The sequence below is a fragment of the Macaca nemestrina genome, chromosome 15 (genome assembly GCF_043159975.1).
Source record: "Macaca nemestrina isolate mMacNem1 chromosome 15, mMacNem.hap1, whole genome shotgun sequence".
In the NCBI taxonomy this organism is placed as follows: domain Eukaryota; kingdom Metazoa; phylum Chordata; class Mammalia; order Primates; family Cercopithecidae; genus Macaca; species Macaca nemestrina.
The window spans coordinates 98,012,949-98,040,909 of NC_092139.1; the positions used below are offsets into that span (position 1 = coordinate 98,012,949).

Below are 27,961 nucleotides of genomic sequence, written 5' to 3' on the forward strand. Positions count from 1 at the left end.
GGGCACTCCACATCTGTCATGCCACTAACAACTTTGGATAAGCCATGCCTTGTCTGGGCCTCAGTTTCCCAAGTTGTTAAATGAGGTAAGTTGCATGATCCCTGAATGATCTATATTTCTCTCTCCCTCCCAGGGTTCTGCCAGCACCAGGATCTGTGGCTCTATTGGAGCGTTTCTTACATTCATTCATTCATTCATTCATTCAGGAAACATTTATTAATAATCCCTGTAGGCCAGGCACGGTGGCTCACACTTGTAATCCCAGCACTTTGAGAGGCCGAGGCGTGAGGATCACTTGAGGTCAGGAGTTTGAGACCAGCCTGGCCAACGCGGTGAAACCCAGTCTCTACTAAAAATACAAAAATTAGCCTGGCATGGTGGCATGCACCTGTAATCCCAACTTGGGAGGCCGAGGCAGGAGAATAGCTTGAAATCGGAAGGCAGAGGATGCAGTGAGCCGAGGTCGTGCCACTGCATTCCAGCCTGGGTGATAGAGCGAGTTTCCGTTTCAAAAAAACAAAAACAAAAACAGAATAATCCGTGTGCAGGATGCTGTGCAGTCCTGCACTATGGGAGCCTGGTTAGAAGTGCTCATTAGATAGCACCTTTCAATCCCTCCTTGTTCAGAGGCCCAGAGAGCTCAGGTGCCTCGCCCAAGGTCACACTATGAGCTAAGAGTAAATTTGGAACTAAAACTGAGACTCCCTGCCCTTCTGATGCCCACTGGCCTCAGTCCCGGTGGGCGCACTTGCTCGCTTCCTGCCTGGGTTTCTGACTTCAGGAGGGCAGAGGGGGCCCATGTCAGAGCCTCCCGCGCCCCAGTGCAGCGCTCCCTACCCCGCCCCTCAGGATCCTTTAAGAGGCGGGGCTTGGCTGCCAGCTCCGCGGCCCGGGCAAAAGGCTGGCACTTTACCCCGGGTGGCGGCGAGGACGAGTCTGTGCTCCATCAGCTGCCGCACCCGCCGCCTCCCGCCCCCAAACCCCATCCCTGCGGTTGAGCCACGATGAGCGGCAGAGTCGGGGATCTGAGCCCCAAGCAGAAGGAGGCACTGGCCAAGGTGAGCCCTAGCCCTGGCCCGGGCTCCCGCCCCGGGCTGTGGCCCTCGCCTTCCTGCGGCAGCGAGAAGGGACGGGGCTGGTGGGGGCCGAGGGTCCGTGGCGGGCGGCAGCGGGAGCAGAGGCGGCTGCCCCAGCCTGGCCTGCGCCCCGGATGGCTCCTTCCTCCCTCTGCCACCCTCAAGATCCCAGGAAGTTTGGCCACCCCCCGCCCAAGCTCCAAGCAGCCGTGGCAGTGCCACCTGGGAAGAAGTGGTTGCTTGTGAGTCCCCAGAGGCCGCTGAGCGCACAAAGGCAACATTCATCCTTGGGACTGGCAGCCGGGCCCTGGGGCAGGGGCAGGGGCAGGGGCCCAAGTTTTCTCCCATTTCCGGGAGGCTTTCTTCTTGCAGGGGCAGTGGCACGATGGAAAGGGCTCTGGATAGCTCCTTGGGAGACTTGGATAGCTCCTGCCCCAGCACCAAGCCGCTGTGAGACCTTGGGCAAAACCCTGCCCTTCTCTTTGCTCCTTGATGCCATGGAATGAGGAGGTTGGACCAGATGATGTTGAAGGGAACACCTCCATGTGTGAATTCCAGGCTCCCCCCATGACGCACTGGGTTGGGGTTAGTTTGAACTGAGACCAGCCGTCCCGTCTTGCATCCCAGACCCCTGCCTGGCTCAGGACTTAAGGTTTATGCTCCTCAGAAGGCAAGAAGGTGAGCCTGGCTTTGCCTTGGCACCTGTGACAAGGAGGGGGCAACAGTTTGAGGGCTGGACCTTCCTCTTCACCAACTAAATCTCTTCTCTGTCACTCCTGGGGAGTGAGGAGGTCGGCTGTTCTCTGGGCAAGAGCCGATTGGGTCTGGCCCCAAGATTTGGAGGCTCCACAGCTGGGGAGTTTTCCATGGCTGGGAAAGGTGGGGCGGGGGGCAGATGTCTCCTGCCACTGACAGCAGTGGGGAGGCACCAGCTCCATGAAGGCTTTGTCCCAGGCTGGGCCTCCCCCATCCCAGGAAGTCTGGACAGGGAGGCTTCAGATTTTACTGCTGACTCGCAGGAGAGGTCAGACAGAGAAGGGATTAGGTGGTGATTAAAGTGGAGAGCAGGGGCTGGTTAGGGTCCTTTTTTTTTGTTTTGTTTTATTTATTTATTTATTTATTTATTTATTTATTTATTTATTTTTGTTTTGGTTAGGGTCCTTAGAGAGGGGTAGCTTCATGCCTGCAGTTTGGAGGAGCAGTTTCCCTGGAGCATTGGGAGCTGCTTTGTGGGGTGGGGGGGTCTGAGTCCCTGGCCGACCTAGGCAAGGGGCAGAGGTGGCCAGTCCTCGTTAGTCTCCTCTAGGACTGCCCTGTAGGTCAGTGGCCAGGGAAAGGTCAATGGCTGGGAGCAGGAGGCTCAGGGAGGGCATATGGGGGCCCGCTCACCTACCAGGGAGTGAGAGGTTGGAGGTAGGTGTGGCTGTCCCTTGAGGTCAGTGTCCACCTCCTTTGTTTGGCACTGCCTGCATTTTCCCATTTCCTGGCTTCCCCTATTGGAACCGTTCCCTCCACCTGAGTTGCCCGCCTCCCTCCCCCTGATGCCTTCGAAGTCCTCCAAGCCCAGCACAAATGCCAAGTTTTATAGGAAGCGATGTGAGACCACCTCTTTCTTCCCTCTGCTCCCCAGCAAACTCCTCACCATTCCATGGAGCAGAAGACCATGGTGGAAAGAGCATGTGCTCTGGACTCAGAGAGACCTGGGTTTGCAACCCAGCTCTGCGAATGACTAGCTGTTTGACCTTGAGCATGTTACTTAGCCTCTCTGAGCTTTAATTCCTTCATCTGTAGAATGGGGACAATACTTCTACAGGTTGTGAGTGAGGAGTATATAAGCTACAGTGCCAGGATCAGCGCTGGGTGACAGGGAATGCTTGGTAAACTGACAGTCTTTACTGTAGTCCGTACCAGAGTGCCTACTATCACGATTAGCTGGGAACACATCTGCCTGCCCCCAGACTGGTGTGTGGGAGCCCTTGTTGTGGGGCAGGGGCAGTGTCTCACTCCTTTCCCACCTCCTGCCCTGCTACCTGGCACCCCCTGACAAGAGAGTACTCCAGGCAGGATGAGTGCCCAGGTAGTGTCTGCAGAGTTGAACCATGTTAAAGAGGGGTCCAGCAAAGACCTCAGTGGAGGGTCCTGGGCAGAGGGCAGTCAGGGTGGGCCCTACCACTCACCCCGATGCCTCTCCCTACAGTTTCGGGAGAATGTCCAGGATGTGCTGCCGGCCCTGCCAAATCCAGATGACTATTTTCTCCTGCGTTGGCTCCGAGGTGAGGGAAGAGGGGCTGCGGGAGGCTGCGGCAGGGGCCTGTTCTGGGCAACAGAATGGCACCCTCTGAAAACCCTGCCCCTGGCAATTGGGGCATCTGGAGTGTCCAACCTTTAGCGCCAAAAAGCCCTTGACAATGACATAAGCTCAACCTTCCTAGTGGATAAAGACACTGAGGCTCAGAGAGGTGAAGTGACTTGCTCCAAGCCACACAGTGAGCGAGTTGCAAGCAGAGAAAAGGGGAGAGTCCAGGTCGGCTGACCCTTGGCCCACAGCCTTTTCCATCCACTCGAGAAATCTGCTCTGCTGAGGGAGTTGGGGAAATGGGCTGAAGAAAAAGTGAGAAAGGCCCCAGCCATGTGGGTGGTCAGAGACAGAGCTGAGTGTAGAACCAGAGTCCTGGCCCCTGCTATGCCCTGGTGTGATGGCAGATCCCTACAGACCACAGTTTAGGCAACTTGAGGGAGGGACAGAGTGCATGGGGAACCTGAGGGGCACAGCCTGACCTAGGGTGACAAGAGTCTCCTCAAACCACCACCAGGCTCTAGAGCCCAGGTCCTGGTTCCAGCTCTTCCCTGGCCTGGCTGTGGTGCCTGGTTCAGAGTAAACAGTTCCCTAGGATCCTCCTCTGGAAGAGCAGGACAAAACCTGCCTGCTGCCAGACGTGGCATGACAGAGCTCTGCATGTGATGCTGAAATGCACACATTTCTACCGGCATGAGGGTCAAATTCAGCCCGGTTCCCCAATCCCTGAGATGTTTCCATTCTTTCCCCTCCTCTCCTCTCCTGTGATTCAGGTCATGTGCCACCCTCCCTGATTCTTCTGACACTTTTTTTTCCCCCTCTATATAGAAATTTTATTAACAGACATAGAAATAATAAACAAAATTCCACTATGGCCAGGTACGGTGGCTCACGCCTGTAATCACAGCAGTTTAGGAGGCTAGGCGGGCAAATCACTTGAGGCCAGGACTTTGAGACCAGCTTGGCCAACATGGTGAAACTCTTATCTCCACTGAAAAATACAAAAATTAGCTGAGTGTGGTGGCAGGCGTCTGTAATCCCAGCTACTCAGGAGGCTGAGGTGGGAGGGTCGCTTGAACCCGGGAGGCAGAGGTTGCAGTGAGCTGAGATTATGCCACTGCACTCCAGCCTGGGTGACAGAGCAAGACTCCATCTCAAAAAGTAGGCTGGGCACAGTGGCTCATGCCTGTAATCCCAGCACTTTCAGAGGCCGAGGTGGGCGGATCACGAGGTCAGGAGTTTGAGATCAGCCTGGCCAATATGGTAAAACCCCGTCTCTACTAAAAATACAAAAAAATTAATGGAGGTGGGCCGGGCACGGTGGATCACGCCTGTAATCCCAGCACTTTGGGAGGCCAAGGCAGGCGGATCACAAGGTCAGGAGATTGAGACCATCCTGGCTAACATGGTGAAACCCTGTCTGTACCAAATATACAAAAATTAGCCAGGTGTAGTGGCGGGCGGCTGTAGTCTCAGCTACTTCAGAGGCCGAGGCAGGAGAATGGCGTGAACCCGGGAGGCGGAGCTTGCAGTGAGCCAAGATCGCGCCACTGCACTCCAGCCTGGGAGACACAAATTTGAGATTCCGTCTCAAAAAAAAAAAAAAAATTAGCAGAGGTGGAGGTTGCAGTGAGCCAAGGTTGTGTCACTGCTCTCCAGCCCGGGTGACAGAGTGAGACTCTGTCTCACTACTTTTTTTTTAAGTAGAGACCTGGGTTTCACCTTGGCCAGGCTGGTCTCAAACTCCTGGCCTCAAGTGATTCGCCTGCCTCGGCCTCCCAAAGTGCTTGCATCACAGGTGTGAGCCACTACGTCCAATCAGAAAATTCCACTATGTTCTAGCAGAGCTTAAGTTGTGGTGTAGAATCATATCCTAAAATATTAAAGTACAAATTATGCCCTATTATTTTAATTTTAATTATTATTATTTTTTTGAGATAGGGTCTCACTCTGCTGCCCAGGCAGTGGGCATGATCATAGGTCACTGCTGCTTTGAACTCCTGGTCTCAAGTGATTTATTTATTTATCTATTTATTTAAAGATGGAGTCTTGCTCTGTTGCCCAGGCTGGAGTGCAATGGTGCAATCTCGGCTCACTGCCACCTCCATCTCCCAGGTTCAAGTGAATCTCCTGCCTCAGCCTCCTGAGTACGTGGGATTATAGGCTCCCACCACCACGCTGGCTAATTTTTGTATTTTTAGTAGAGACAGGGTTTCACCATGTTGGCCAGGCTGGTCTCGAATTTCTGACCTCAGGTGATCTGCCCACCTCAGCCTCCCAAAGTGCTAGGATTACAGGCGTGAGCCACCGCACTTGGCCGTTATTTTTTTTTATTTATTTATTATTTTTTTTGAAACGGAGTCTCACTCTGTCACCCAGGCTGGACTGCAATGGTGCGATCTCAGCTTACTGCAACCTCCGCCTCTCAGGTTCCAGCGATTCTCCTGCCTCAGCCTCCCAAGTAGCTGGGACTACAGGCACCACGCCCAGCTAATTTTTTTTTGTATCTTTAGTAGAGACAGGGTTTCACCATGTTGGCCAGCCTGGTCTCGAATTCCTGACCTCACGATCCGCCCGCCTTGGCCTATTTTTATTTTTGAAACAGGGTCTTGCTGGCCTCAAACTCCTGGGCTCAAGTGATCCTCCCACTTAGCCTCCTGAGTAGCTTGGATTACAGGTACACACCACTGTGACTGGCCCTATTATTTCTTTATGGACACATAAAGACATGCACATGCACACCCTAGGAGTCTGGGGGCAGGTGAAGAAATGTATTTTCCTTTTCTTTCCAGAAATTTCATAGAGCTGGCATGCTCCTGAGAGGCTGCCTGTAAACATCTGAGAGCAGATGCATCCAGGAGCCTCTGGAAGTGTCACTTGCCCCTTTCCCCAAAAAAGCTTCCATCGCATCCCCCTACCCCAGTCTACCGCCCAGAGAGGGTGGAGGGGCAGTGTGGGGGCGGCAATGGAATCAGTCCAGGCTGGAGGAAATTTTGGCCCAGCATTTGCTGAAGGGCTGCAGCTAGAAGCAGGTGGGTGGAGAGAGTGGGAAGATAGTAGCCTTCTTAAAGGGCCAGTTGCAAAACGATCCAGCAGACTAGGGAGCTGCTGTTCCGGGGAGAAGCATGGTTTCTGAGAGCCACTGAACAGCAATAACAGCTCTCTTACTGAGGCAGGGGCCAGTGAAGGGTCCTGGCAGCTGGTCTGTCGATTCCTGGGGAGCCTCATACTTCAGGCACAACCTACCCCCTCACAGTGGCGGTCATTCAAAGAGCGTGGTCATTCTCATTTGCCAGATGAGAAAACAGGCTCAGATTGGGGAAAGGACTTACCTGAAGTTACACAGTTAATGTGAAGCAGAATCAGGGCAGAAACCTAGGGCTCCAGCCTCCAGGCCAGTGTCCTTTCCAGGAAGCCACCCCTGCTCCTTAAAGCCAAGCTCAGCCTCTTAAAACAGAGGAAGTGTCTCCTCTGCATTTCATTTGTGCCTCACATTTCCCGGGCAGGAGCTCAGGCCTGGTCAGAACCTAATATGAATCTCAATTGGTTTTTTTGTTTGTTTGTTTGTTTTGTCCTTAAAAAAACACAAAACCCAAAAATTAACAACAAAAAACCAAGGCCTGGCATAGTGGCTCATGCCTGTAATCCCAGCACTTTGGGAGGCCAAGGTGGGAGGATCACCTAAGCTCAGGAATTCAAGACTAGCCTGGGCAACACAGCAAGACCCTGCCTCTACTTAAAAAAGAAAAAGAAAAATTAGCTGGGTGTGGTGGTGTGCACCTGTAGTCCCAGCTACTCAGGAGGCTGAGGTGGGAAGTCGCTTAATCCAGTAGTTTGAGACTATAGTGAGCTATAATTGCACAACTGCATTCCAACCTGGGCGACAGAGCAAGATTCTGTCTCAAAGAAAACAAACAGCCTTTTCTCTTTCTCTCCTTCAATCTGACAGAGACCTTTCAAAAAAGCCACACACCAGCAGAATGTCTGTCCCTAACCTAGGTGTGGGCTTGGGGCTCCTCTTCCTCCCTTTCTCCACTGAGGGCTTCAGTTTTCTGCTGGCTTCCAGGCGCGGAGAGCAGGTCCACAAGTCTCCTCTGCTTCCCCCTGACTAAGGCTGAGCTCTGGGCACCCCAGCAAGAAGGATCAGACAGCAGGATAAAACAAGGATGTGGTGGAGGCCCTGGGAGGAAGGCAGAGCCAGTCTGAGTCTCTGCGTTTTACAGGTCTAGGGAATGAATGAACCACCACCACCCAGATGGCTGTTCCTGAGCTGGGTTCTCGCAGTGCCCCAAGTCATGCTTTGAGTTGCCCCTGACCAGGTCAGCAGGAGCCTGGAGAAGCCTCAATCAGGCATGGGGAGGCCCCAGGTGTGGTACTGCCAGGAGCAGGTAGCAACTCTGGGAGAGCCCTCACCGAAGATGCTGGATGTTGGGCCTTGGCAGATAAGGGTTAACTGGATAGCCTCCCCACGATAAGGGGCTCACAGTTCGCCACCACTCCTGTTCCCTAGGAAGATAAGGGTTCTTCTCACAGTAGTGGTGTCCTTCCTATGGAAGATTCTCATTTTCATGGTCCAACTCCCCCATCTTGAGAGGACAGTGCCTTGCATCTTCCAAGTGTTTCTAGCTTATCAGATGATTTGGTCAGAGGTGCACAGGATCTCGTCCAAGGTCAAGCAGAGAAATGAAGAGCTGGGAAGCAAACCCAGAAGATATTCCTCTAAAAGCTGTCCCATGCTATCGCGGCAGCACACGAAGAAGGATGGGATTCAGTTCTGCCAGGATGTGTCTGGCACCTGTGATGCGTGTGGCGTTGGTCAAATCTCTTGAGCGAGCCTATGGGCCCGGGAGAAGGGACTGATTTTCGTAACAGCAGAGTCAGGGAATGTGCTCGGCACTCCCAGAGAGCGATGGTTAAGGGACCAGTGACAGTCCAGAGGGCAGCCTGTCTGGCCCAGGTTCCAGGGCTGTCAGCAGATCTAGATGCCAAATCCACAGAGGACATACAACTGGGAGGGACAGTTCATAGGTCAGATGGCAAAACTGATCAGAATCTGGATCTCAAAACTGTTTAAAGGATGGACTGAAGTTGACTGTAACATGAGGAAATTTGATAGGGAAGGATCTAAGGTCTCTCCTCTCCACGTATGCAATGGAGGCGTAGCAGTGGCACAGGTGAAAAGGATTTTGGGGGGGGGGTTTCAGTGCCTATAAGCTCCACCTGAGTTAAGGGTGTGCCTGTTGACAAGAAAGTTCTTAGGCCGGGCACAGTGGCTCATGCAATCCCAGCACTCTGGGAGGCCCAGGCGGGTGAATCATCTGAGGTCAAGAGTTTGAGACCAGCCTGGCCAATGTGGTGAAACCCCATCTCTACTAAAAATATAAAAATCAGCCAGGTGTGGTGGCACGTGCCTGTAATCACAGCTACTCAGGAGGCTGAGGCAGGAGAATCGCTTGAACCTGGGAGGCAGAGGTTGCAGTGAGCTGAGATCGCACCATTGTACTCCAGCCTGGGAGACAAGAGTGAAACTCTGTCTCAAAAAAATAAAAATAAAAAATGAAATAAAAGAAAAAGAAAGTTATTAGACAACACCTGGGGCTCTGTGTGGCTCTTAAGAGCACACTCTGAGGGGGCCCTGGAAAACTGGAAAACATTCAAAGGGAAGTTATTTGCATGGACTTGAGACCAAGCTGTGGGGCTTGGTAAAGGCTCCAAGGATGGGCAGCATGATGGTAGGGGAGATGCAGGGTGACAGCACAGAATTTTCCAGTCTTAGAAGTGTTGTCATGTGGCTAAGGAGGCGATCCTAATCTCGGAGTATCTCTGAAATGAATCTCAGCTCAGTATATCATGACAGCTGAGTGCAAATTGCAGCTATGATTACCTGGGAGTAAGTGGCCTTGGGGGTCAGTGAGGTCTTTGTGTTCAAGCTGGAGCAGGACAACTTTTGGGGCATCATGCATAAAGAGGTGACCCAGGTGAAACTGAATTCTGAAACTTGTCAGGAGCCCTGGGAGGCAGACCCTTTGTGTGGCTTTAGGAAACGTGTGGGCCCTTTGAGGACAGGACAAGGTTGGGTGGAGGCTCATCAACTCCTCTATCCCACCGGGCTGTTCTGCCAGCTCTGCCACAGATTACGGGGCAGCTATATTCATCTTTGTTTTTTGTTTTTCTTGGGCCGGGATCTTGCTCTGTCACCCAGGCTGGAGTATAGTGGTGAGTTCTCAGCTCACGGCAATCCTCCCACCTCAGCCTTCCAAGTAGCTGGGACTACAGGCACATGCCACTACCTGTGGCTAATTTGTTTTTGTTTTTGTTTTGGAGAGACGAGGTCTCACTGTATTGCCCAGGCTGGTATGTTCATCTTTGAACCATGGTGTCAAGGTCTCAAGATTGGATGTGAGACTGTGGAAGAGATAAAGTTTGCCTGTGTAAGGGGGAAGGCCGAATGATAAAAGGATCCAGGGTTCATTTTCGCTGAGAGGAGGGAAGACCTTTAAGTTGATTTTAACACTGGAGTAAAGCTCTTTTGACCCTGAAGTTACAATGGCTGCTCCCAGCTGCCCTGAACTTTGACCTGCTCTCCTCGCAAACCTGGGGCCTCTGGTGCCCCAGAAGCTCTCAGTAAAGGCTCTCATGTTAGCTTCTGCTTGTGGGATGGTCTGAGGGTTAGCTGGAGACATGACTGAGAGGAACTGGCCCTGTGATGGGAATATGGGAATCTCCCCATCCTTGGACACCCAGTCCTGCTAACCTAACCCTGACCAGAACTGTTTCCCTGTTACAGCGAGAAGCTTCGACCTGCAGAAGTCGGAGGCCATGCTCCGGAAGGTGAGACACGTTTGACTCTGAATCCCACTGTTGCCTCAGTTCCTCCCCATCAGAATCACTCCTTGCGTGGACTTCTTTTGCTGCACCTCCCATCCCGATCACAGCTTTTGGCTTTGAGTATCAGCTGACCACTGTTGCCTTATCCCTCTGGGACAAACTGCATTCCCTTCCCTGGCAACACAGGCTTTCATAGCTCTGGGCCAGGCAAGAATGGTAATCTGTTCTGCTAGGACCTCTAACACAGGCAGGGCCTTCTTTTCCATTCCTGCCTAATGCCTTCTGGTGACCACTTACGATCTGGTGGTCCATTCACATTGTTGCTTATTGCTACGTGCCTATTAAACCTCCCCCACCATCCCTGCTTTTTGTTTTCTTTTCTTTTTTTCTTTTTGGAGACAGAGTCTCGCTCTGTCACCCAGGCTCAGGCTGGAGTGTAGCAGTGGCACGATATCGATTCACTGCAGTCTCCACCTCCTGGGTTCAAGAGATTTCATGCCTCAGCCACCTGAGTAGCTGGGATTACAAGCGTGTGTCACCACGGCTGGCTAATTTTTCTATTTTTAGTAGGGACAGGATTTTGCCATGTTGGCCAGGCTGGTCTCGAACTCCTGGCCTCAAGTGATCCATCCACCGTGGCCTCCCAAATTGCTAGGATTACAGGTGTGAACCACCATGCCCAGTTGTCCATCCCTCCTTTTAAAAATTTCCCCATTGTGTCTTTGTAGCACGTGGAGTTCCGAAAGCAAAAGGACATTGACAACATCATTAGCTGGCAGCCTCCAGAGGTGAGCACAAATTATCCCACCTCATCCCTATGCTAGGCCTTTCAGACCCACAACCTGGGTCCTGGGTCCACTGGATTTGGATCCTTAGAGGAAAGGTCTGACAATGCCCACTGAGCCCTGATGGTCTCCAGACTGGGCATCTGTTGGTACCCAGGGGAGGGATATAGAGAAAGATACTGATGAACCTGGAGTTCACTGACCCTGTGGTCCAGGCAAGGTATGGGTGCCTGCTGACCAGGCGGCTCCTCTGTGTCTTTGCCCAGGTGATCCAACAGTATCTGTCAGGGGGTATGTGTGGCTATGACATGGATGGCTGCCCAGTCTGGTACGACATAATTGGACCTCTGGATGCCAAGGGTCTGCTGTTCTCAGCCTCCAAACAGGACCTGCTCAGGACCAAGATGCGGGAGTGTGAGCTGCTTCTGCAGGAGTGTGCCCGTCAGACCACGAAGGTGAGTTGACCACAGTACAGGCATTCCAGCAGAAGCTGGGATGTCACACAGGAATATAAACACAGCTTCAGGGCCAAGGCCCAGAGTTTTTTGTTTTTTGTTTTTTAGTTTTTAAAACTTTTTTAGTAGAGATGGGGTTTCGTCATGTTGGCCAGGCTGGTCTTGAACTCCTGACTTCAAGTGATCCACCCACCTCGGACTCCCAAAGTGCTGGGATTACAGGTGTGAGCCACTGGACCCGGCTGAGGGCCAGGCTTTGGGATTTCCTAGACCAGTGACATTTCCAAGTTTTAGAATATTCCCATATGTCTATTTTGCCATGTAGGGACTTTAAAACAATGATCATCTATTGTGGCCATCATTAACACCCAAAACTATAAGAATGGCAATAATCTCAGATTAAAAAGGAGTCTTTTAGGAGGTTGCAGTGAGCCAAGATCATGCCACTGCACTGCAGCCTGGGTGACAGAGTGAAACTCCATCTCAAAAAAACAAAACAAAACAAAAAAAACAGTCCTTTACATTGAATAAATTTAGCTTCATAAAAAACTCACTACGTTTTTGTTATTTTTCTCATTTATCTGGGGACCCAGTGAAATCTTATTGTGGACCAACCCATCCTTGAGCAAGTATTTGAGCACCACTGCTGCAGATGATCTCAGATTCTTGCTTCTCTAATTCTGTATTCAAAAAAGATAAGGATGGCTGGGTGTGGTGGCTCATGCCCGTAATCCCAGCACTTTGGGAGGTTGAGGTGGGCAGATTGAGCCCAGGAGTTCAAGACCAGCCTGGATAACATGTCAAGAGCCTGTCTCTGCAAAAAAAGTAAAAAATTAGCTGTGCATAGTGGCACATACCAGCTACTAGCGAGGCTGAGGTGGGATGATCACTTGAACTTGGGAGGTCGAGACTGCAGTGAGCCGTGATCGCACCACTGCACTCCAGCCTGGGCAACAGGGCTAGAACCCTGCATCAAAAAAGATAAGGATAGCTGATTCCCTTACTGAGAAAAAGGCTGAAGTACAAGCAGGAGCTGCCACTTCCCTCCTGCCCTCCTCTCAGCAGTTGTAAAGATCCAGTGAAATGATGCCATAAAGTCCAGGAACATTCTCACATTCATCTGCAAACGTTCACAGAGAGCCTACTGTGTGCAGAGACCCTGCGGAGCTGGGGATGCAGGAAGCATTAGACGTGGATGCACCCGAGGGTTCAGGGTGCACAGAACATCTGTGCTCGGGCGTTTAAGTGGCTCTATGGGTACCGTGCACAGAGCACACAGTGACTCAGGAAGTGGGAGGCCATCAGGCCAAACTGCAGAACCAAAGCCATCTCAGATGTCATCTAGATCCACCCAGTCATGTACTGGATAAGAACACAGAGACCTAAGCAGGAAGAATGACTCACCTAGGCCACAATTCTGGCCTGGGGTGATTATCTCAATTTGGAAAACTCTAGGTCCGGCCCTAACTAGCTCTGATTGCTCTATGGGTGCACAGTGCAATCATTTGCCTTGGACTGGAGTGGGCTTCTGAAGTAGGACAGCCTGACAAGACTTCCTGCTCTCTGTTCCCTGCAGTTGGGGAAGAAGGTGGAGACCGTCACCATAATTTATGACTGTGAGGGGCTTGGCCTCAAGCATCTCTGGAAGCCTGCTGTGGAGGCCTATGGAGAGGTGAGGGGCAGGGGTGAGGAGGAAGGGGGCAGAGGTAAGGGGAGGACTAGTGGGCCCCTCTGCTAGGCTGTCCTGTGGGATGGGTGAGGCGATGGGGGCAGATTCTGAGCCTGCTGGAATCAAGAGTGATTGTTTCCACAGTTTCTCTGCATGTTTGAGGAAAATTATCCCGAAACACTGAAGCGTCTTTTTGTTGTTAAAGGTAAGTTGGGAATTTCTTGTGATAAAGCCAGATGGAAAAGAGGGGTCAAAAATATGACTGGGGCAGATGGAGGGCCAAACAGTGAGCCAAAAGAGGGGTCTAAGGACATGTTCAGAAGACTGCTGCCCCTGCTAGTGTGCTGGCTCACGCCTGTAACCCTAGCACTTTGGGAGACCGGGGCGGGAGGCTCTCTTGAGCCCAGGAGTTTGAGGCCAGCCTGGGTAACATAGCAAGACCTCATCTCTATAAAACAGTTAAGGAAATGAGCTGGGTATGGTGGTGCATGCCTGTAGTTCCAGTTTCTCAAAGCTGAGGCAAAAGCATTGCTTGAGCCCAGGAGTTTAAGCCTGCAGTGAGCTATGATTGTGCCACTGCACTCCAGCCTGGGTGACAGAGCAAGTCTCCGTCTCAGAAAAATAAAAATAGGGCTAGGCACAGTGGCTCACTCCTGTAATCCCAGCACTTTGGGAGTCTGAGGTGGGCAGATCACTTGAGGTCAGGAGTTCAAGACCAGCCTGGCCAACATAGCAAAACCCCATCTCTACTAAAAATATGAAAATTACCTAGGTGTGGTGGCCCACACCTGTAGTCCCAGCTACTCAGGTGGCTGAAGCACAAAAATCACTTGAACCCAGGAGCTGGAGGATGCAGTGAGCCAAGAGCTCACTGAGGCTGAGGCAAGGGCACTGCTTGAGCCCAGGAGTTGAAGACTGCAGTGAGCTAAGATTGTGCCACTGCACTCCAGCCTGGGTGACAGAGCAAGACAGTCTCAAAAAAATAAAATAAAAAGAAGACTGCCTTTCACATATGCAGACTACTTTACAGCTCACAGAGCTTTCAGTATTTATGACCTCCTTTGAGCCACCCAGCCTGATGAGATAGGAAGAAACCATTTGATTATATCCACTCTACAGATGGGAAGGCTGGACCTCAAAGATGCCCATGCTGAGCTGCACACCCTGGGCTGCCTACGTGGGCTCCACAGCCCTAGTGAACATGTGGCCCAGCATGGGCTGCTGGGAGGGTAAAAGGTGCTGCAGAGGATGCTGCCAGGGACAGACTGGGCACTGCTCCCGGCCTCACATTATCTGGTCTCTGTTCCAGCCCCCAAACTGTTTCCTGTGGCCTATAACCTCATCAAACCCTTCCTGAGTGAGGACACTCGTAAGAAGATCATGGTCCTGGGAGGTAAGTGGTCCAGACTGTTCTCAACTCCAAAGGATGGGCTGTAGCCTAAATCGGGTCCAGCTTTAGGGGTGTGGCCGTAGCCACCATGGCGAAAGCTCCCCCTGCTAGTTTGGGAGCAGTGGGACCCAGGAGCAAGCTGGGGCAGAGCTAGTGTGTTCGTCTGTTTTCCTAAGAACTCTTTCTCTCAGACACTCTAGAAGCAAGCACTGGGCCCATTATTGTACATTCAAAGATGAATGAAACTCCAGTTCTTGCCCTCAAGGAACTTACAGTATAACAGGAGACAGAAGACCTTAGAAAGAGAGGCTGGGTGCAGTGGCTCGTGCCTGTAATCCCAACACTGGGAGGCTGAGGTGAAAGGATCACTTGAGGCCAGAAGCTCAAGACCAGCCTGGGCAACAAAGCGAGACCCTATCTTTACTAAAAAATAAAAAATAGCTGGGCATAGTGGCGTGCACTTGTAGTCTTAGCTATTTGGAGGCTTAGGCAGGAGGATCCCTTGAGCCCAGGAGTTCAAGGTTGCAGTGAGCTATGATTGTGCCACTGCACTCCAGCCTGGGCAACGGAGCAAGACCCTGTTTTTTAAAAAAAGACCTAGAGAGAGAAAGCTATGATATAAACTAGAAAAGACAGTAGAATAGTCACAGAGAGGGTGCCACAGAGGTTGCAGGAGCAAGGTTGCTTTCAGTTGCGGAAAACTAGGAGCAGCTTCATTTGACAAGCACATAGTATGAGCCAGGCCCGAGCTAGTGCCAAGACTACAAAGATGAATAAGACAGAGTCCTGGCCGGGCACGGTGGCTCATGCCTGTAATCCCAGCACTTTGGGAGGCCGAGGCAGGCGGATCGCTTGAGCTCAGGAGTTCGAGACCAGCCTGGCCAACATGGTGAAACCCTGTCTCTGCTAAAAATAGAAAAATTAGCCAGGTGTCGTGGTGGGCACCTGTAATCCCAGCTACTTGGGAGGCTGAGGCAGGAGAATCGCTTGAACCCAGGAGGTGGAGGGTTGCAGTGAGCCAAGATTGCGTCACTGCACTCCAACCTAGGCAACAGAGACTCCCTCTCAAAAAAAAAAAAGGGGGGGGTCCCTTGAAGGTCTTTTAGCCTCTCTGGGAAGGCAGACACAAACAAATCTGTCAGCATGCTATGGTAAATGTATGGAAGGGGAAACCACAAAGTGCATGGGAGCACTCAGCAGGAGCATTCACTCCACCTGAGCTAGGCAGGGGGTGATGCCTACCTAAGCTGCATGCTATGGAATAGTAAGAGTCTGCCAGATGGAGCAAGGCAGGAAGCTGCTTGGCAGAAAGAAGAGCATTGAACAAAGACCTTACATAGTATGGCAGAGGCAGCTGTTATAGAATGTAAGGCAGGGTATGGCAAGGTCTGAGGCTGGAGAGGGAACCAGGAGTCAGGCCCCAGAGAATCCAGGGCACTAGGTTGAGAAGTGGGACATGACTCTACAGGCCACTGGGAATCAGAGGAGTTTTCAGCAGGGGAGTACTACAGATTTTAAACTGAGACACTGTACTAGCAAGATTGCGAAGGGTGCCAGTTTGCACACTGTTGCCACAGTCTATGCAAGAGGTATTGCAAGCCTGAATTGGGGCAGTGGCAATAGGGATACAGAGGAGAGGATGGATTTAAGAACTATTTAGGGCCGGGGCCGGGCACAGTGGCTCATGCCTGTAATCCCAGCACTTTGGGAGGCTGAGGCGGGCAGATCATGAGGTCAGGAGATCGAGACCATCCTGGCTAACACGGTGAAACCCCATCTCTACTAAAAATACAAAAAAAAAAAAAATAGCCGGGCGTGGTGGCGGGCGCCTGTAGTCCCAGCTACTCGGGAGGCTGAGGCAGGAGAATGGCATGAACCCGGAAGGCGGAGCTTGCAGTGAGCGGAGATCATGCCACTGCATTCCAGCCTGGGCAACAGAGTGAGACTGAATAAAAAAAAAAAAATTATTTAGGGCTGGGCACAGTGGCTTAGGACCATAATCCCAAACACTTTGTAAGTGTTTGGTGCCACTGCACTCCAGCCTGGGAGACAGGGCAAAACTCTGTCTCAAAAACAAACAAACAAAAAAAAAAAAACAAAAAAAAAACAAAAAAACTACTTATTTAGGAAGTAAAACAGCAGAACTCAATTGACTAGATGTAGGAAGTAAGGGAGAAAGAAATCTAGAATGAGCTCCTAGTGTCTGGCAGAGGTGACTGAAAGATGGTGATGATTAGTTCAACTGGGAAAAACAAAAAAGCTTGAAGTTGAGCCTAAGGAGTCTTGAGATATAAAAATGTTGGGAATACCTGAGTTTGAAGCTTAGGAGAAAACTCTGGTCTGGAGATTTGGGAATTATCAAATAACAGCAGCAGCTAAAACCTTGTCAGTACGTAAGAGTGCCTACAGAGGAACAGAGGTGGAACCCTGAGGAATATCCGAGCTCAAGAGCAGGCAGAGAAAGAGGAACCCACCAGGAAGACTGAGAAGAAGTGATTAATGAGGTTGGCAGAGAAGCAAGTCAACAGGGAATGGATATGCAGGGAAGTAGGGTTAACATCAGGGCACAAGGCAAAGTGTGACCCAAAACCCAGCAAAGCGGACACACAGGCATCAAGCCAGCCAAGGACAGGCAGGAGTTCAGTTTTGCTGAAGTGGAGTGGAGGGAGAAAAGGCTAGAGAGGTAGATTGGGCAGCCAGGTGTCGTGGCTCACACCTGTAATCCTAGCTACTCAGGAGGCTGAGGCAGGAGGACCATTTTGAGCACAAGGGTTTGAGACCAGCCTGGGAAACATAGTGAGACTCCATTTCAAAAACAAAACGAAAAGGTATATTGGGACAGGCTCATGAAAGGGTGAATGCCACCTATGGCATTGAACTTGGAGGGTAGGTAAGTGGGATACGGAAGGCTTCACAATGTTCACCTTTTGGTGACACATCATAAGTGGAGATTTTCCAAATGTTTGCTAGTAAGGCCCGGGGAGTGAAGTGAACTCATCAGGGAAGTGTAGGACTTCTGGGTTCCAGACTTAGCTCTGGCAGCAACAAGCTCAAGCTGTGTTTTTTTTTTTTTTAAATTTAGGTCCCCACAAAAGCATTCTTCTTTCTTTTTTGAGGGAGTCTTGCTCTGTTGCTCAGGCTGGAGTGCAGTGGCGTGATCACGGCTCACTGCAGCCTCAACTTCCTGGGCTCAAATGATCGTCCCGCCTCAGTCTCCTGAGCAGCTGGGACTACAGCCAGCACACCCACCTAAATTTTTATTTTTGGTAGAGATGGGATCTCACTATGTTGCCCAGGTTGATCTTGAACTCCTGGGATAAAGCAATCCTCCTGCCTCGGCCTCCCAAAGCACTGGAATTACAGGCATGAGCCACTGCGCCCAGCCAGCTCTCCGCTTTTTGTTGCCTCAGTTATTCTCTCCGTAAGACGGGAAGAATCCTCCTGGCCTTATCCCAACTCTCCAGCTGGACTCGGGGAAGAACTATAAAAGCTGAGCAAGAGGTTTTTATGATTTTTGTTTTTTCTGCTGCTGCCACCCACCATGGGCATGAGACGGTTTGGTTTCCTGGCAGCAGAGCTGTGTAGGAGGTTCAGTCTGTTCCCCTACCCACACCTAAAACTCTTTCAACCAAACCTGCCTCAGGCTAGGAAGGTACAGGATCTTCAACATAGGGGGGAAATTCACTCGGGCTGGTCACTGGAGCTTAGCAGTGCAGATTAAATCACCTCAAGACCACAGACACTGTGTTCTCAGGAGTTGCATGGTCTTTGTTCCCTAAAAATCTGAGGGCTGGCAGACTCTGGACAGTTTCTGTGGGTTTCCAGCTTGCATGACACTGGCTTGTACCCCAGGGCCTGGAGCTGCTGCCTATGTATGCTCTATACAGTAGGCATGGGCAGGTTTTAGTGTCAAAACATTGTACCTGGCTTGTATTTATGAATTTGGATTGGTGGAGAAGTGGTTCTCAGCACTGGCTGTGCTAGAGTCAAACTCTCCTAGACAGGAAAGAGCTTGGGTATTTAAAAAAAAAAAAAAAAAAAAAAAAAAAAGAGCCAAATTACTGGTGGCTCAACAGCTGAAAACAATAGGAGCAGAAGTGAAATGGTGGCTGGGGTAAAGCCAAGGAATCCATTAAAGGGGTGACTCTACAGAAATGCATTTATTTATTAAGTCACGACTTAGCTGTAGGGGAAGGTGGGGGAAAGACGCACAGATCTGTCCTCACAATGTTCAGTCTAATCAGGACAGGGTATGTGCATTCAGGCCTTCCTGCCCGCCACACGTGCTGTTCCCTCTGCATGGAATGTCCTTCTCCCCTTTCTTTGTCCCCACCCTGCTGTACTTCAATGTATCACCTCCCTGGGGTAATAACATACTCTTACATGTGTAAGGCACTTTATGGTTTAAAAAGCCCTCTCGGCCAGGCACAGTGGCTCATGCCTGTAATTCCAGTACTTTGAGAGGCCCTTGTGGGTGGATCATCTGAGGTCAGGGGTTTGAGACCAGCCTGGCCAACATGGTGAAACCCCGTCTCTACTAAAGATAGAAAAAATTAGCCAGGTGTTGTGGCAGGTGCCTATAGTCCCAGCTACTCAGGAGGCTGAGGCAGAAGAATCACTTGAACCCGGGAGGCGGAGGTTGCAGAGGTTGCAGTGAGCCAAGATTGCGCTACTGCATTCCAGCCTAGGCAACAGGTTGAGACTCTGTCTCAAAAAAAAAAAAAAAAAAAGTCTTCTCAAGTACTTAGTTCATTTCACTCCCACCATAACCAGGCAGGGCAAGAATAAGGTCACTTAGCTGTTCAGACACAATGAGGACAGGAACCAGGGTCTCGATTTCTGGCCTGGGGCAGAGCCATCCTCTGGCTCCTACTGAACCCCCTGCAGTATTATGCATGCACTGTGTGCTCCTAATGCAGGAATTTGAGGCGGGCTGTTGGGGGTGCGATGGATGGGTTTTTTCTGCCTCTTTAGTGTACACCACTAGGGTTATGGTGAAATCTTACCTAGTGTTGAGATACATCTCTATCCTTCCTTCCCTCTCCTGCCAGCAAATTGGAAGGAGGTTTTACTGAAACATATCAGCCCTGACCAGGTGCCTGTGGAGTATGGGGGTACCATGACTGACCCTGATGGAAACCCCAAGTGCAAATCCAAGGTATGAGCCACCAGAGGCTGGAGGTGAACAGGGATGCCTGGCTCAAATGCATATTCCAGTTCACTCCATGCCATGCTTCTAGATCAACTATGGGGGTGACATCCCCAAGAAGTATTATGTGAGAGACCAGGTGAAACAGCAGTATGAACACAGCGTGCAGATTTCCCGTGGCTCCTCCCACCAAGTGGAGTATGAGATCCTCTTCCCTGGCTGTGTCCTCAGGTAGGGGCCTGGGCCCTTCCAGGAGACCCGAGCTTTCATCTATAGGTCCTGATAGGTGGGCTGGGATAGGAGAAGCCCTGGTGCCAGGACCCCGGAGAGGGCACACACAGACAGAATTATGTTATAAACTGGTGATGTCCCCTGCAGGTGGCAGTTTATGTCAGATGGAGCGGATGTTGGTTTTGGGATTTTCCTGAAGACCAAGATGGGGGAGAGGCAGCGGGCAGGAGAGATGACAGAGGTGCTGCCCAACCAGAGGTACAACTCCCACCTGGTCCCTGAAGATGGGACCCTCACCTGCAGTGATCCTGGCATCTGTAAGTATCTCTTACTTGGCAATGCCTTGAAGCCCCATGTCCAGCTTTCTGCCTGTGAGGTTCTTCTTCCTCCATGGATTTTTGGCTCTCAGAGTGTTAGAACTAGAAGTGGAATGCCATCAGTTCAACCCTCTCCTTGCTAGATGAAGAAATCTAGGCTTGGAGACTTGTTTATGGTGACCCAGCTGGTAAACAACAGGGTGGGACTTTGATCTCATACTCCCAGTTATGGGTGAGTCACAGTCCTAGGTGATCACAGGGGTTCAACACGTCTGCTTTCTGGTCCAGGTCTAACTGGGTCTGTGACTGGCCAGATATTTCTTGGGGATGCTCCTTTCCAGAGGTCACAGAGGCAGAACTGGCTGGGTGGGCATGGGATCACAAGGTAAGCGGACTGCTCAAAAGTCCAGCCTTCACCCCTGAGTTTCACTCCTCTCCCGGCTGACCAAAGAACAGATACAGATGATGAGCAGGCAATTTACACAAGAATATAAGAATGAGAAACAGACATCAGAAAAGGTGCTTAATCTCTCTTAACTTTGTAATACCGTTAAAATTCCCCTTGACTCAGCAATTCTACTTGTGAAAATTTATCCTACAGAAATACACAAATACACAAAGATATAGGAACAAGGATATTCCCGGCAGCCTGGGAAACTGGCAGTAAACCATATGACCATAATAAGGTCTGTTAATAAATTAGTCCATCCGTACAATGTTAAAGAGAATAAACTGACATGTAAAGTATCTGAGACATATTAAACAAATAAGCATGAAACACAGCATGTATGGTATGTACTCACTTTGGTTAAGGAAGTGTGTACACAGAAAATAATTCTGGGGAAATTTATGCTAACTCTAACAGTGGTTATCTCTGGGGTGATAGGATGTTTATGGAGGACTTTCATTTTTACAGTATTTCTGCAAATATATTTTATGATGACTATGTATTAATATTACATTTATAAGCAGAAAAACCATACCTACACCCCCACCCCAAACACCCACAATCAAATCTCCAGTTTCTTTTTGTCAGAGCCAATGGAAAATCAATGAGAGCAAAGGCTTTATCATCAGAGCTGAGCTGGACTTGACTAAAGGCTAGCTCCATGGCCTTAGGCAAGTAACAAAACCTAAGTTTCGGTTTCCTGACTGCTACACTGGGGGTATCTCACAGGGATACCTGATGATTCAATGTGATAAGTTCTATGAGGCACTTAGCATAATGCCTGGCAGAGAGCAAGCACTCAATGCACTGTAGTCACCACTATTATTGTTAGGACGAGGCCTGTGGGAGAAGGGCCATCCTGGAGACAATGCCGGGAGATGGGAGATGCCCTATGCCCCATTTCTATGGCAGTACCACACTACCAGGAGATCTGAACTAGCCTCACAGATGTCTCGGCTGCTCTGCTTGTCCACACTGTCACCCAACCTGAGATTTTGCCTCCTTCCTCACATCCCAGGCATCCTTCATCTCCGCCGCCCCCTCCTCACAGATGCTCTGTGGTACCATATAGCTCCTGGGGGAGGGGGAATATTCTTATTAGTGAGCAGCCAGGTCCTCGGGAAGAAGGCGTATACTGTGCGCTTCAGCAAGAACAAGGCTTAGCACCAGCTCAGACAATGTCACCCACAGAGGAGAAAGCACTTAATACACATAAGCTTGAATTTTTTTGTCTGTTTCTTTGTTTTTAGTAGAGATTAGGTATCACTGTGTTGCCCAGGCTGGTCTCGAACTCCTGAGCTCCCAAAGTGCTGAGATTACCAGCATGAGCCACCATGCCCAGCCTTGAATTCTTTTTTTAATGGATGGGGAAGCTGGGGCATAGAGAAGGGATGTTCTCTGTCCCATAAAGTAGCTTGTGTAGACATCAAGACAGAAGACATCAGAGAATCCTAGAGTCCTGATCCAGAACCTCTTGGCCATTGACTGTCCTGGATGTGACAGAGTGTGGAATCCCAGACCAGGGAAGTAATTGACACAAGGTCACAGGGCCAGTAGGAGAGCCCCAAACCGTTTTCCAGCATCTGTCCATTACCCCTGTATCTTCTCTTTAGTATCTGAAGGACACTGCCCAAGAAGGGAACATGAAACTTTTAACATAATCAGGTTGGGCTTGCAAACCGCCAAATTTATTTTAGCTCCTTCTGGATTTATTCCCAACCAGAACCTTTACCTGCCTGCAGGGCCTTGTCGGATCTGCTCCTTGCCCATTCCCAAGGGGAGCAGAGGCAGGCCACAGGATCCGTTCCCCCTTCCCAGGTATAAAGACAATGAAGTGGGAATCAGCTGTTACCCGGTGCCACACTAAGGTTAGATGTGAGCCCAGAGAGAACCCAGTATTAGCTTGCAAGTTCATGTGCAGGAGGGCAATGCCCTTGGAGAACCAAGAGACCCCTGGAAAGCAGAACAGTCATCCAGTGGAGAAATTAAAACTGTGCCAGCCTCCAATGGCAAGAGCACATTAACCTTCCCCATGCTTCTCTGGTCCTTATCCCAGTGTACTAAATTACCAAGGAGGAGAACCAAATTTTGAATTGATTTCACTTTTGTTTCCTCACCTAATATTTACCAAGGGCCTAATGAGTATAGAATACTCAACTAGGAATAAAAAGACTCCCAGAGAAAGATCTGGACTTTGTCCACTAGAAGTGCACAATGTGGTCAGAAGACTGGAAACACTGTAGAAAGGGTCAGCAGTGCTGTGGTGAAAACAGCCCAGCCAGGCACCAGGAGGCCTGGTTTCTGAGTCCAGCTTTGCCAATAACTCTTCCAGTGTTTTCAGCAAGTGTCTCTATTAGGTTGGTTTTCCTTCTCCTTAAAATGACAGAAGTGATGGCCGGGCGTGGTGGCTCATGCCTGTAATGCCAGCATTTTGGGAGGTCAAGCCAGGTGGATCGAGGCCAGGAGTTCGAGACCAGTCTGGCCAACATGGCAAAACCCCGTCTCTACTAAAAAATACAAAAATAAGCTGAGTGTGGTGGCACATGCTGGTGATCCCAGTTATTTGGCATGAGAATTGCTTGAACCCGGGAGGTGGAGGTTGCAGTGAGCCAAGACTGCACCACTGCACTCCAACCTGGGTGAGAGAGAGAGACTCTGTTTCAAAACAACAACAACAATAACAAAAAGAGAGGAGTAGACCAGAGCAGATTTTAATCTGGGGTCCCCCAGAGCAGTGGTTCTAAATCCTAAAGACCAAACACTTCCTCTTTACAGCAAATAGTGTCTAAAATGTCCCCTTTACTATTCTGAAGTGAAATTCAAAATACAGATATTCTGAATATTATATCCTGATAATATAACCTATCCTACCTACACACATAATTTAAAAATCAATGTAACCTCCTATGGTAATAGAAAAGAGATATAAAAGGGAACTAATTTAGAATATATATTTTTTCAATACATAAATGAGAGGGTAAGGTTGTACCTTTCCCACTGGGAACCATGGCCCCAGAAGGTCTACGATGGGTTCCAGGAAATCTAAAATTTTTTTTTTTTTTCTTTTCGAGACAGAGTTTCACTCTTGTTGCCCAGGCTGGAGTGTAATGGCTCGATCTTGGCTCATTGCAACCTCCGCCTCCCGGGCTCAAGCAATTCTCCTGCCTCAGCCTCCCAAGTAGCTGGGATTACAGGCATGGACCACCATGCCTGGCTAATTTTGTATTTTTAGTAGAGACGGGGTTTCTCCATGTTGGTTAGGCTGGTCTTGAACTCCCGACCTCAGGTGATCCACCTGCCTCAGCCTCCCAAAGTGTTGGGATTGCAGGCGTGAGCCCGGCCAAATTGTGTGCTTTCATCAGATTCTCAAGGGGCTCAGTTACCCAACTAAAGTTAAGGAGCCTTGGCCGGGCGCAGTGGCTCAAGCCTGTAATCCCAGCACTTTGGGAGGCCGAGGCGGGCGGATCACAAGGTCAGGAGATCGAGACCACAGTGAAACCCCGTCTCTACTAAAAATACAAAAACTTAGCCGGGCGCGGTGGCGGGCGCCTGTAGTCCCAGCTACTCAGGAGGCTGAGGCAGGAGAATGGCAGGAACCCGGGAGGCGGAGCTTGCAGTGAGCCGAGATCGCACCACTGCACTCCAGCCTGGGCAACAGCGTGAGACTCCGTCTCAAAAAAAAAAAAAAAAAAAAAAGTTAAGGAGCCTTATCCTGGAGGGTGTCTGGGGGCTCTGTGAGTCTATGATTAGTGTCAAAATGAACCATGCGGACTCTGGAGCTGCAGTGACTCCACTTCCCTCAGGCCTGTGGCTCTCTGATCAACCCCTTTCTTGCTTCTGAGGCCAAGTATCTTGCTGGGCAGGGCCATTATCCACCTAGTACCTGGTCCAACCAATGCAAAGGACCTCTCCTCCAGCATGGTTGATTCTGGTTGCTAAGGCTCTATCATCGAGGACAGAGATGAAGCTTCACTCTTGCTAGAGGGACTATTGGCCCTGAAAGACCTCTAGTACAGGGAAAAAATAGATGACTAACACCTTACACCATGAGGAAAGAGTGGGTGGTGTGTCTACCCTTTGTCTAAACTATGCATTTTGTCCAGGGTCAGGAAAAGGTTAAGTCTTAGGATTAAATACAGAGTATTTTTTTTCTTGCTGGGAACAGTGAGAGAAGACCAGGGTAGGGATGGGGCAGAGCTAGTGTTTTTGTTTTCACATTCAGTTTTCCTGAAGGGGTGTTTGACTGAAATGGAACAACTTCTCAAAGGAACAGGGTTAGATTAAAAGCAGCCTGTTCCTCTGCCAAAGTGTGGAAGCTTTCTCTGCCAAGTGCATGCCCATTTTCTCTTTCCAGAGGAAACCACTGCTGATGTCTATTATCCTATCAAATATCTTCCATCTAGTAGCATTACGTTTCCATAATAAACAGGGCATACAGTGCTCGCTTCGTCAGCACATACACCAAAACTGAAACAATACAGAGATTAGTATGGCCACTGTGTGAGGATGACAATCAGATTATCTTAAATAAATACATAGAAAACAGGACATATACACATACATATATTCACAGGAATTGTCTGTCATTCACTGTATGTATGAAGGAATTCTCAAACTGTCAAACTCATCACAGGATTTGAGGAAACTTTCCCATTAGGACAAGCACCAAAGTGGTATCATCAGAGAATCTGGGAGTCTAAACAGACCAAGCGGTAAAGCCAAAAATATTTTTACGTATGTATTTACAAAAATGTTACAAACTGCTTACATACTGTTCTGCAACTTGCTTTTTTGGCCTCAGGACACATTGTGGACAGTTTCCTGTCACTTCTATGGAGCTAACCTCTTTTTTAAAAAAAATATATCAGTATTCTGTCATATGGATTACAATATAAAATTGTTGAAGCAATTCTCCTTTGATGAACTTTTGAGTTTTCCCAGTCTCTTATTAATACAAATAGGGATGCAACAAGCATCTTTGTCCATTTATCTTTTTGCAGGATAAATTCCTGGTTCAGAAAGTTTGCACATTTTACCTTTTGTCAAAAACTGAACAGGGCCAGGTTTTCCAGGGTCCAAGTCAGGCAGAACAAAGGCAGCAATGTGGACCAGACGGAAACTCCAGTTCTGTCATTTCCTCACTGTGTGGCACAAGAGTCACACCAACTCCTTTTTATCAGATATAAAACAAGACTACTGCTGCACTCATAGAGTTGGGGGGAAGAGTGAGATAACATATAGATTACCAACCCAGTGCTCAGACACACAGCTATTACTGTTATTATTACAACTGCTACTGCTGCTGCTAATTCTCCTCCCACCTTTCAAAGTTCAAGCTCTTAACTCCTTTAAAAAGCATTTCACATGATTTCAGTCTACCAGGCCATCTTCTTCCAAGCTGGTACAGACGAGATGGTCTCTGTCACTCATCTGGCACTTGGCATGTTCTGCCTATTTTTCTCTCTCCATGAATGTCATGTCAACGCAGCTAAATTAAGATTCAGAAGGTCAAGGATCATTGCCTAGGCTACCTTCATCCCCATGACCTGCCACACTGCCTTGCTCAGTCAATAAACATCAACAAAAATCGCTATCCCCAAGCCCTTTGTCAGAACTGCCTGAATGTCTGTCTGGTTTCTGCCTCCCCTCAGATGTCCTGCGGTTTGACAACACCTACAGCTTCATTCATGCCAAGAAGGTCAATTTCACTGTGGAGGTCCTGCTTCCAGACAAAGCCTCAGAAGAGAAGATGAAACAGCTGGGGGCAGGCACCCCAAAATAACACCTTCTTCTGCAGCAGGCCTGGCCCCCTCAGTGTCTCCCTTGCCAATTTCTACCCCTTGTAGCAGTCATTTTCGCACAACCCTAAAGCCTAAAGAAACTGAGCTAGAGGATAGACCTCAGGAGCTTTCATTTCAGTTAGGCAGAGGAAGAGTGACTGGAGTGGGTCTCCTTGTCTCTCAAATACCTAAGGAGTCCCCAGGAGCTGGCCATTGTGATAGGATCTGTCTGTCCTGTAAAGTGTGCCAACTTCACCTGTCCAGGGACAGCGAAGCTAAGGGGTGGGGGGTACCACAGGGTGGCAGCAGGGAAAAAAATTAGAAAAGGGGGAAAGATTGGAACGTAACACTTCAGGGGAGTCAGCTGCCGGGGAGAAACTTGCTCCTAAATGAACACCTAAGTTTAGATCGCAATGAGAAGTAGCAGGGTAGCTGGTTGCTAGAGTTACGGTGGGGATCAGAAGCTCTTCCAAACTTTTTAGCACTGAGGCTGGGGTAACTTTTGGCTTTTCCCAGGTTTCAGGAGGTGGCCTGAGTCAGCACAGATCTTTCCACTTAGGGGTAGACAGGCTGGCCTCTCCCTCACTTTGAGACTTTAGCAACTCCTGGGCCACACAGCCTGCCTCTTTGATTACTAATGATTGGCAGTGACTCAGAGCTTCCTGGGACTTCGGGTACCCACCCGCTGTTCTCCATGCAAACAAAGCACAAGGGAAATGACCCCCAGGGATCACAGCTGCAGGGAGGGCCAGGGAGGTTAGGGGTGGGAGTGAATGCTAAAAGCAGATCTTCCAGTGCCCTTTTCAGTGCTACCGGCCTCTCACCCAACAGTCCTCCATGTGAGCAACCCCGAGACAAAAAAGCTAAGTGGGATCAAGAGAGCAGCACTCGGAGAGGGTGCCCACCAACCCGCTTCCTGACTGACCTGAGCAAGGTCTTAGCAGTCCCACCTCTGTGGGAGGCATACAACGCGTGCAGGGAGTTCAGATGCCGGTCGGCGTAGCCAGGCCTGGAGGCCCCCCAGGCAGGAGGCCGCCCAAAGGCGGGGCCAGCGTCTCGCAGACCAGGGCCTGGGGGCGGCCACAGACGGCCTCGAAACCACAGCCCTTACCCCAATCCCACGAGCCCCGCCAACGAACCACAGGTGCTGGGCTGTACAGAACATGGGAAGGCGGCCCTAGACCTGGCGGGAACGCCTTTCCCTCAGAGCCAGGCCCCGGCCCCGGCCCCGCCTGGGAAGCTCATTTTGCGAAGCTGAGGGAGCTCGGGGCAAAGGCCGGGCTAACGCGGACCGGAAGGGGCCGAGGCTACACGGGCCTCTCTGCCAGACGGCTCAGGACATCCCGGCCTGGGTTTACAACGCTGTTAGGAAAATTAACCAGTGAATAAAACAACGTTCAGTGTGCAGGGAGTGAAATTCAATGCCCACCGCTTGGCTCCTCGCTGCCTCTCACTCAAGAAGCCCAAACTTAGGCGGCCTAAGGGACCCAGCAGCTGCTTCACGCCAATAGGTTGGGCGCATGCGCAGAAATTCTCT

General features: G+C 50.1%; 1 protein-coding gene, 1 long non-coding RNA gene and 1 other non-coding gene across 5 annotated transcripts; 2 read left to right on the forward strand and 1 right to left on the reverse strand.

The window, feature by feature from the left end:
• The first annotated feature begins 895 nt into the window (after positions 1 to 895).
• On the forward strand, positions 896 to 27,066 carry LOC105487235 (SEC14 like lipid binding 2). 3 transcript variants are annotated; one of them, XM_071080398.1, is made up of 13 exons: positions 917 to 1,058; positions 1,635 to 1,754; positions 3,274 to 3,349; positions 10,160 to 10,203; positions 10,929 to 10,988; positions 11,252 to 11,440; positions 13,017 to 13,112; positions 13,254 to 13,314; positions 14,419 to 14,502; positions 19,551 to 19,657; positions 19,740 to 19,879; positions 20,027 to 20,196; positions 26,296 to 27,066. In XM_071080398.1, the coding sequence occupies exons 4-13, from the start codon at positions 10,192 to 10,194 to the stop codon at positions 26,424 to 26,426; spliced, it is 1,050 nt and encodes a 349-aa protein (XP_070936499.1). In that variant the 5' UTR covers positions 917 to 1,058; positions 1,635 to 1,754; positions 3,274 to 3,349; positions 10,160 to 10,191; the 3' UTR covers positions 26,427 to 27,066. The 3 variants fall into 3 exon arrangements, with proteins under 3 accessions (XP_011748919.1, XP_070936499.1, XP_011748920.1); XM_011750617.3 differs by lacking the exon at positions 1,635 to 1,754 and having other exon boundaries at positions 896 to 1,058; XM_011750618.3 differs by lacking the exons at positions 1,635 to 1,754; positions 3,274 to 3,349 and having other exon boundaries at positions 939 to 1,058.
• LOC139358709 (uncharacterized) lies at positions 20,196 to 27,960 on the reverse strand. The gene is made up of 3 exons (XR_011614054.1): positions 27,350 to 27,960; positions 24,351 to 25,785; positions 20,196 to 24,046 (listed from the first exon to the last, which is right to left on the reverse strand). It is a non-coding gene; the product is annotated as an uncharacterized lncRNA (long non-coding RNA).
• On the forward strand, positions 25,082 to 25,185 carry LOC112427641 (U6 spliceosomal RNA). The gene has a single exon (XR_003019340.2). It is a non-coding gene; the product is annotated as a U6 spliceosomal RNA (small nuclear RNA).
• Position 27,961: the final 1 nt, after the last annotated feature.

Excerpts from the sequence above, each read along its gene's own strand:
- LOC105487235 (XM_011750617.3), top strand. The coding sequence starts at position 1,005 with ATGAGCGGCAGAGTCGGGGATCTGAGCCCCAAGCAGAAGGAGGCACTG. Across the intron at positions 3,350-10,159 it reads TCTCCTGCGTTGGCTCCGAG|CGAGAAGCTTCGACCTGCAG; the intron begins GTGAGGGAAGAG and ends TCCCTGTTACAG. Across the intron at positions 13,315-14,418 it reads GCGTCTTTTTGTTGTTAAAG|CCCCCAAACTGTTTCCTGTG; the intron begins GTAAGTTGGGAA and ends TCTCTGTTCCAG.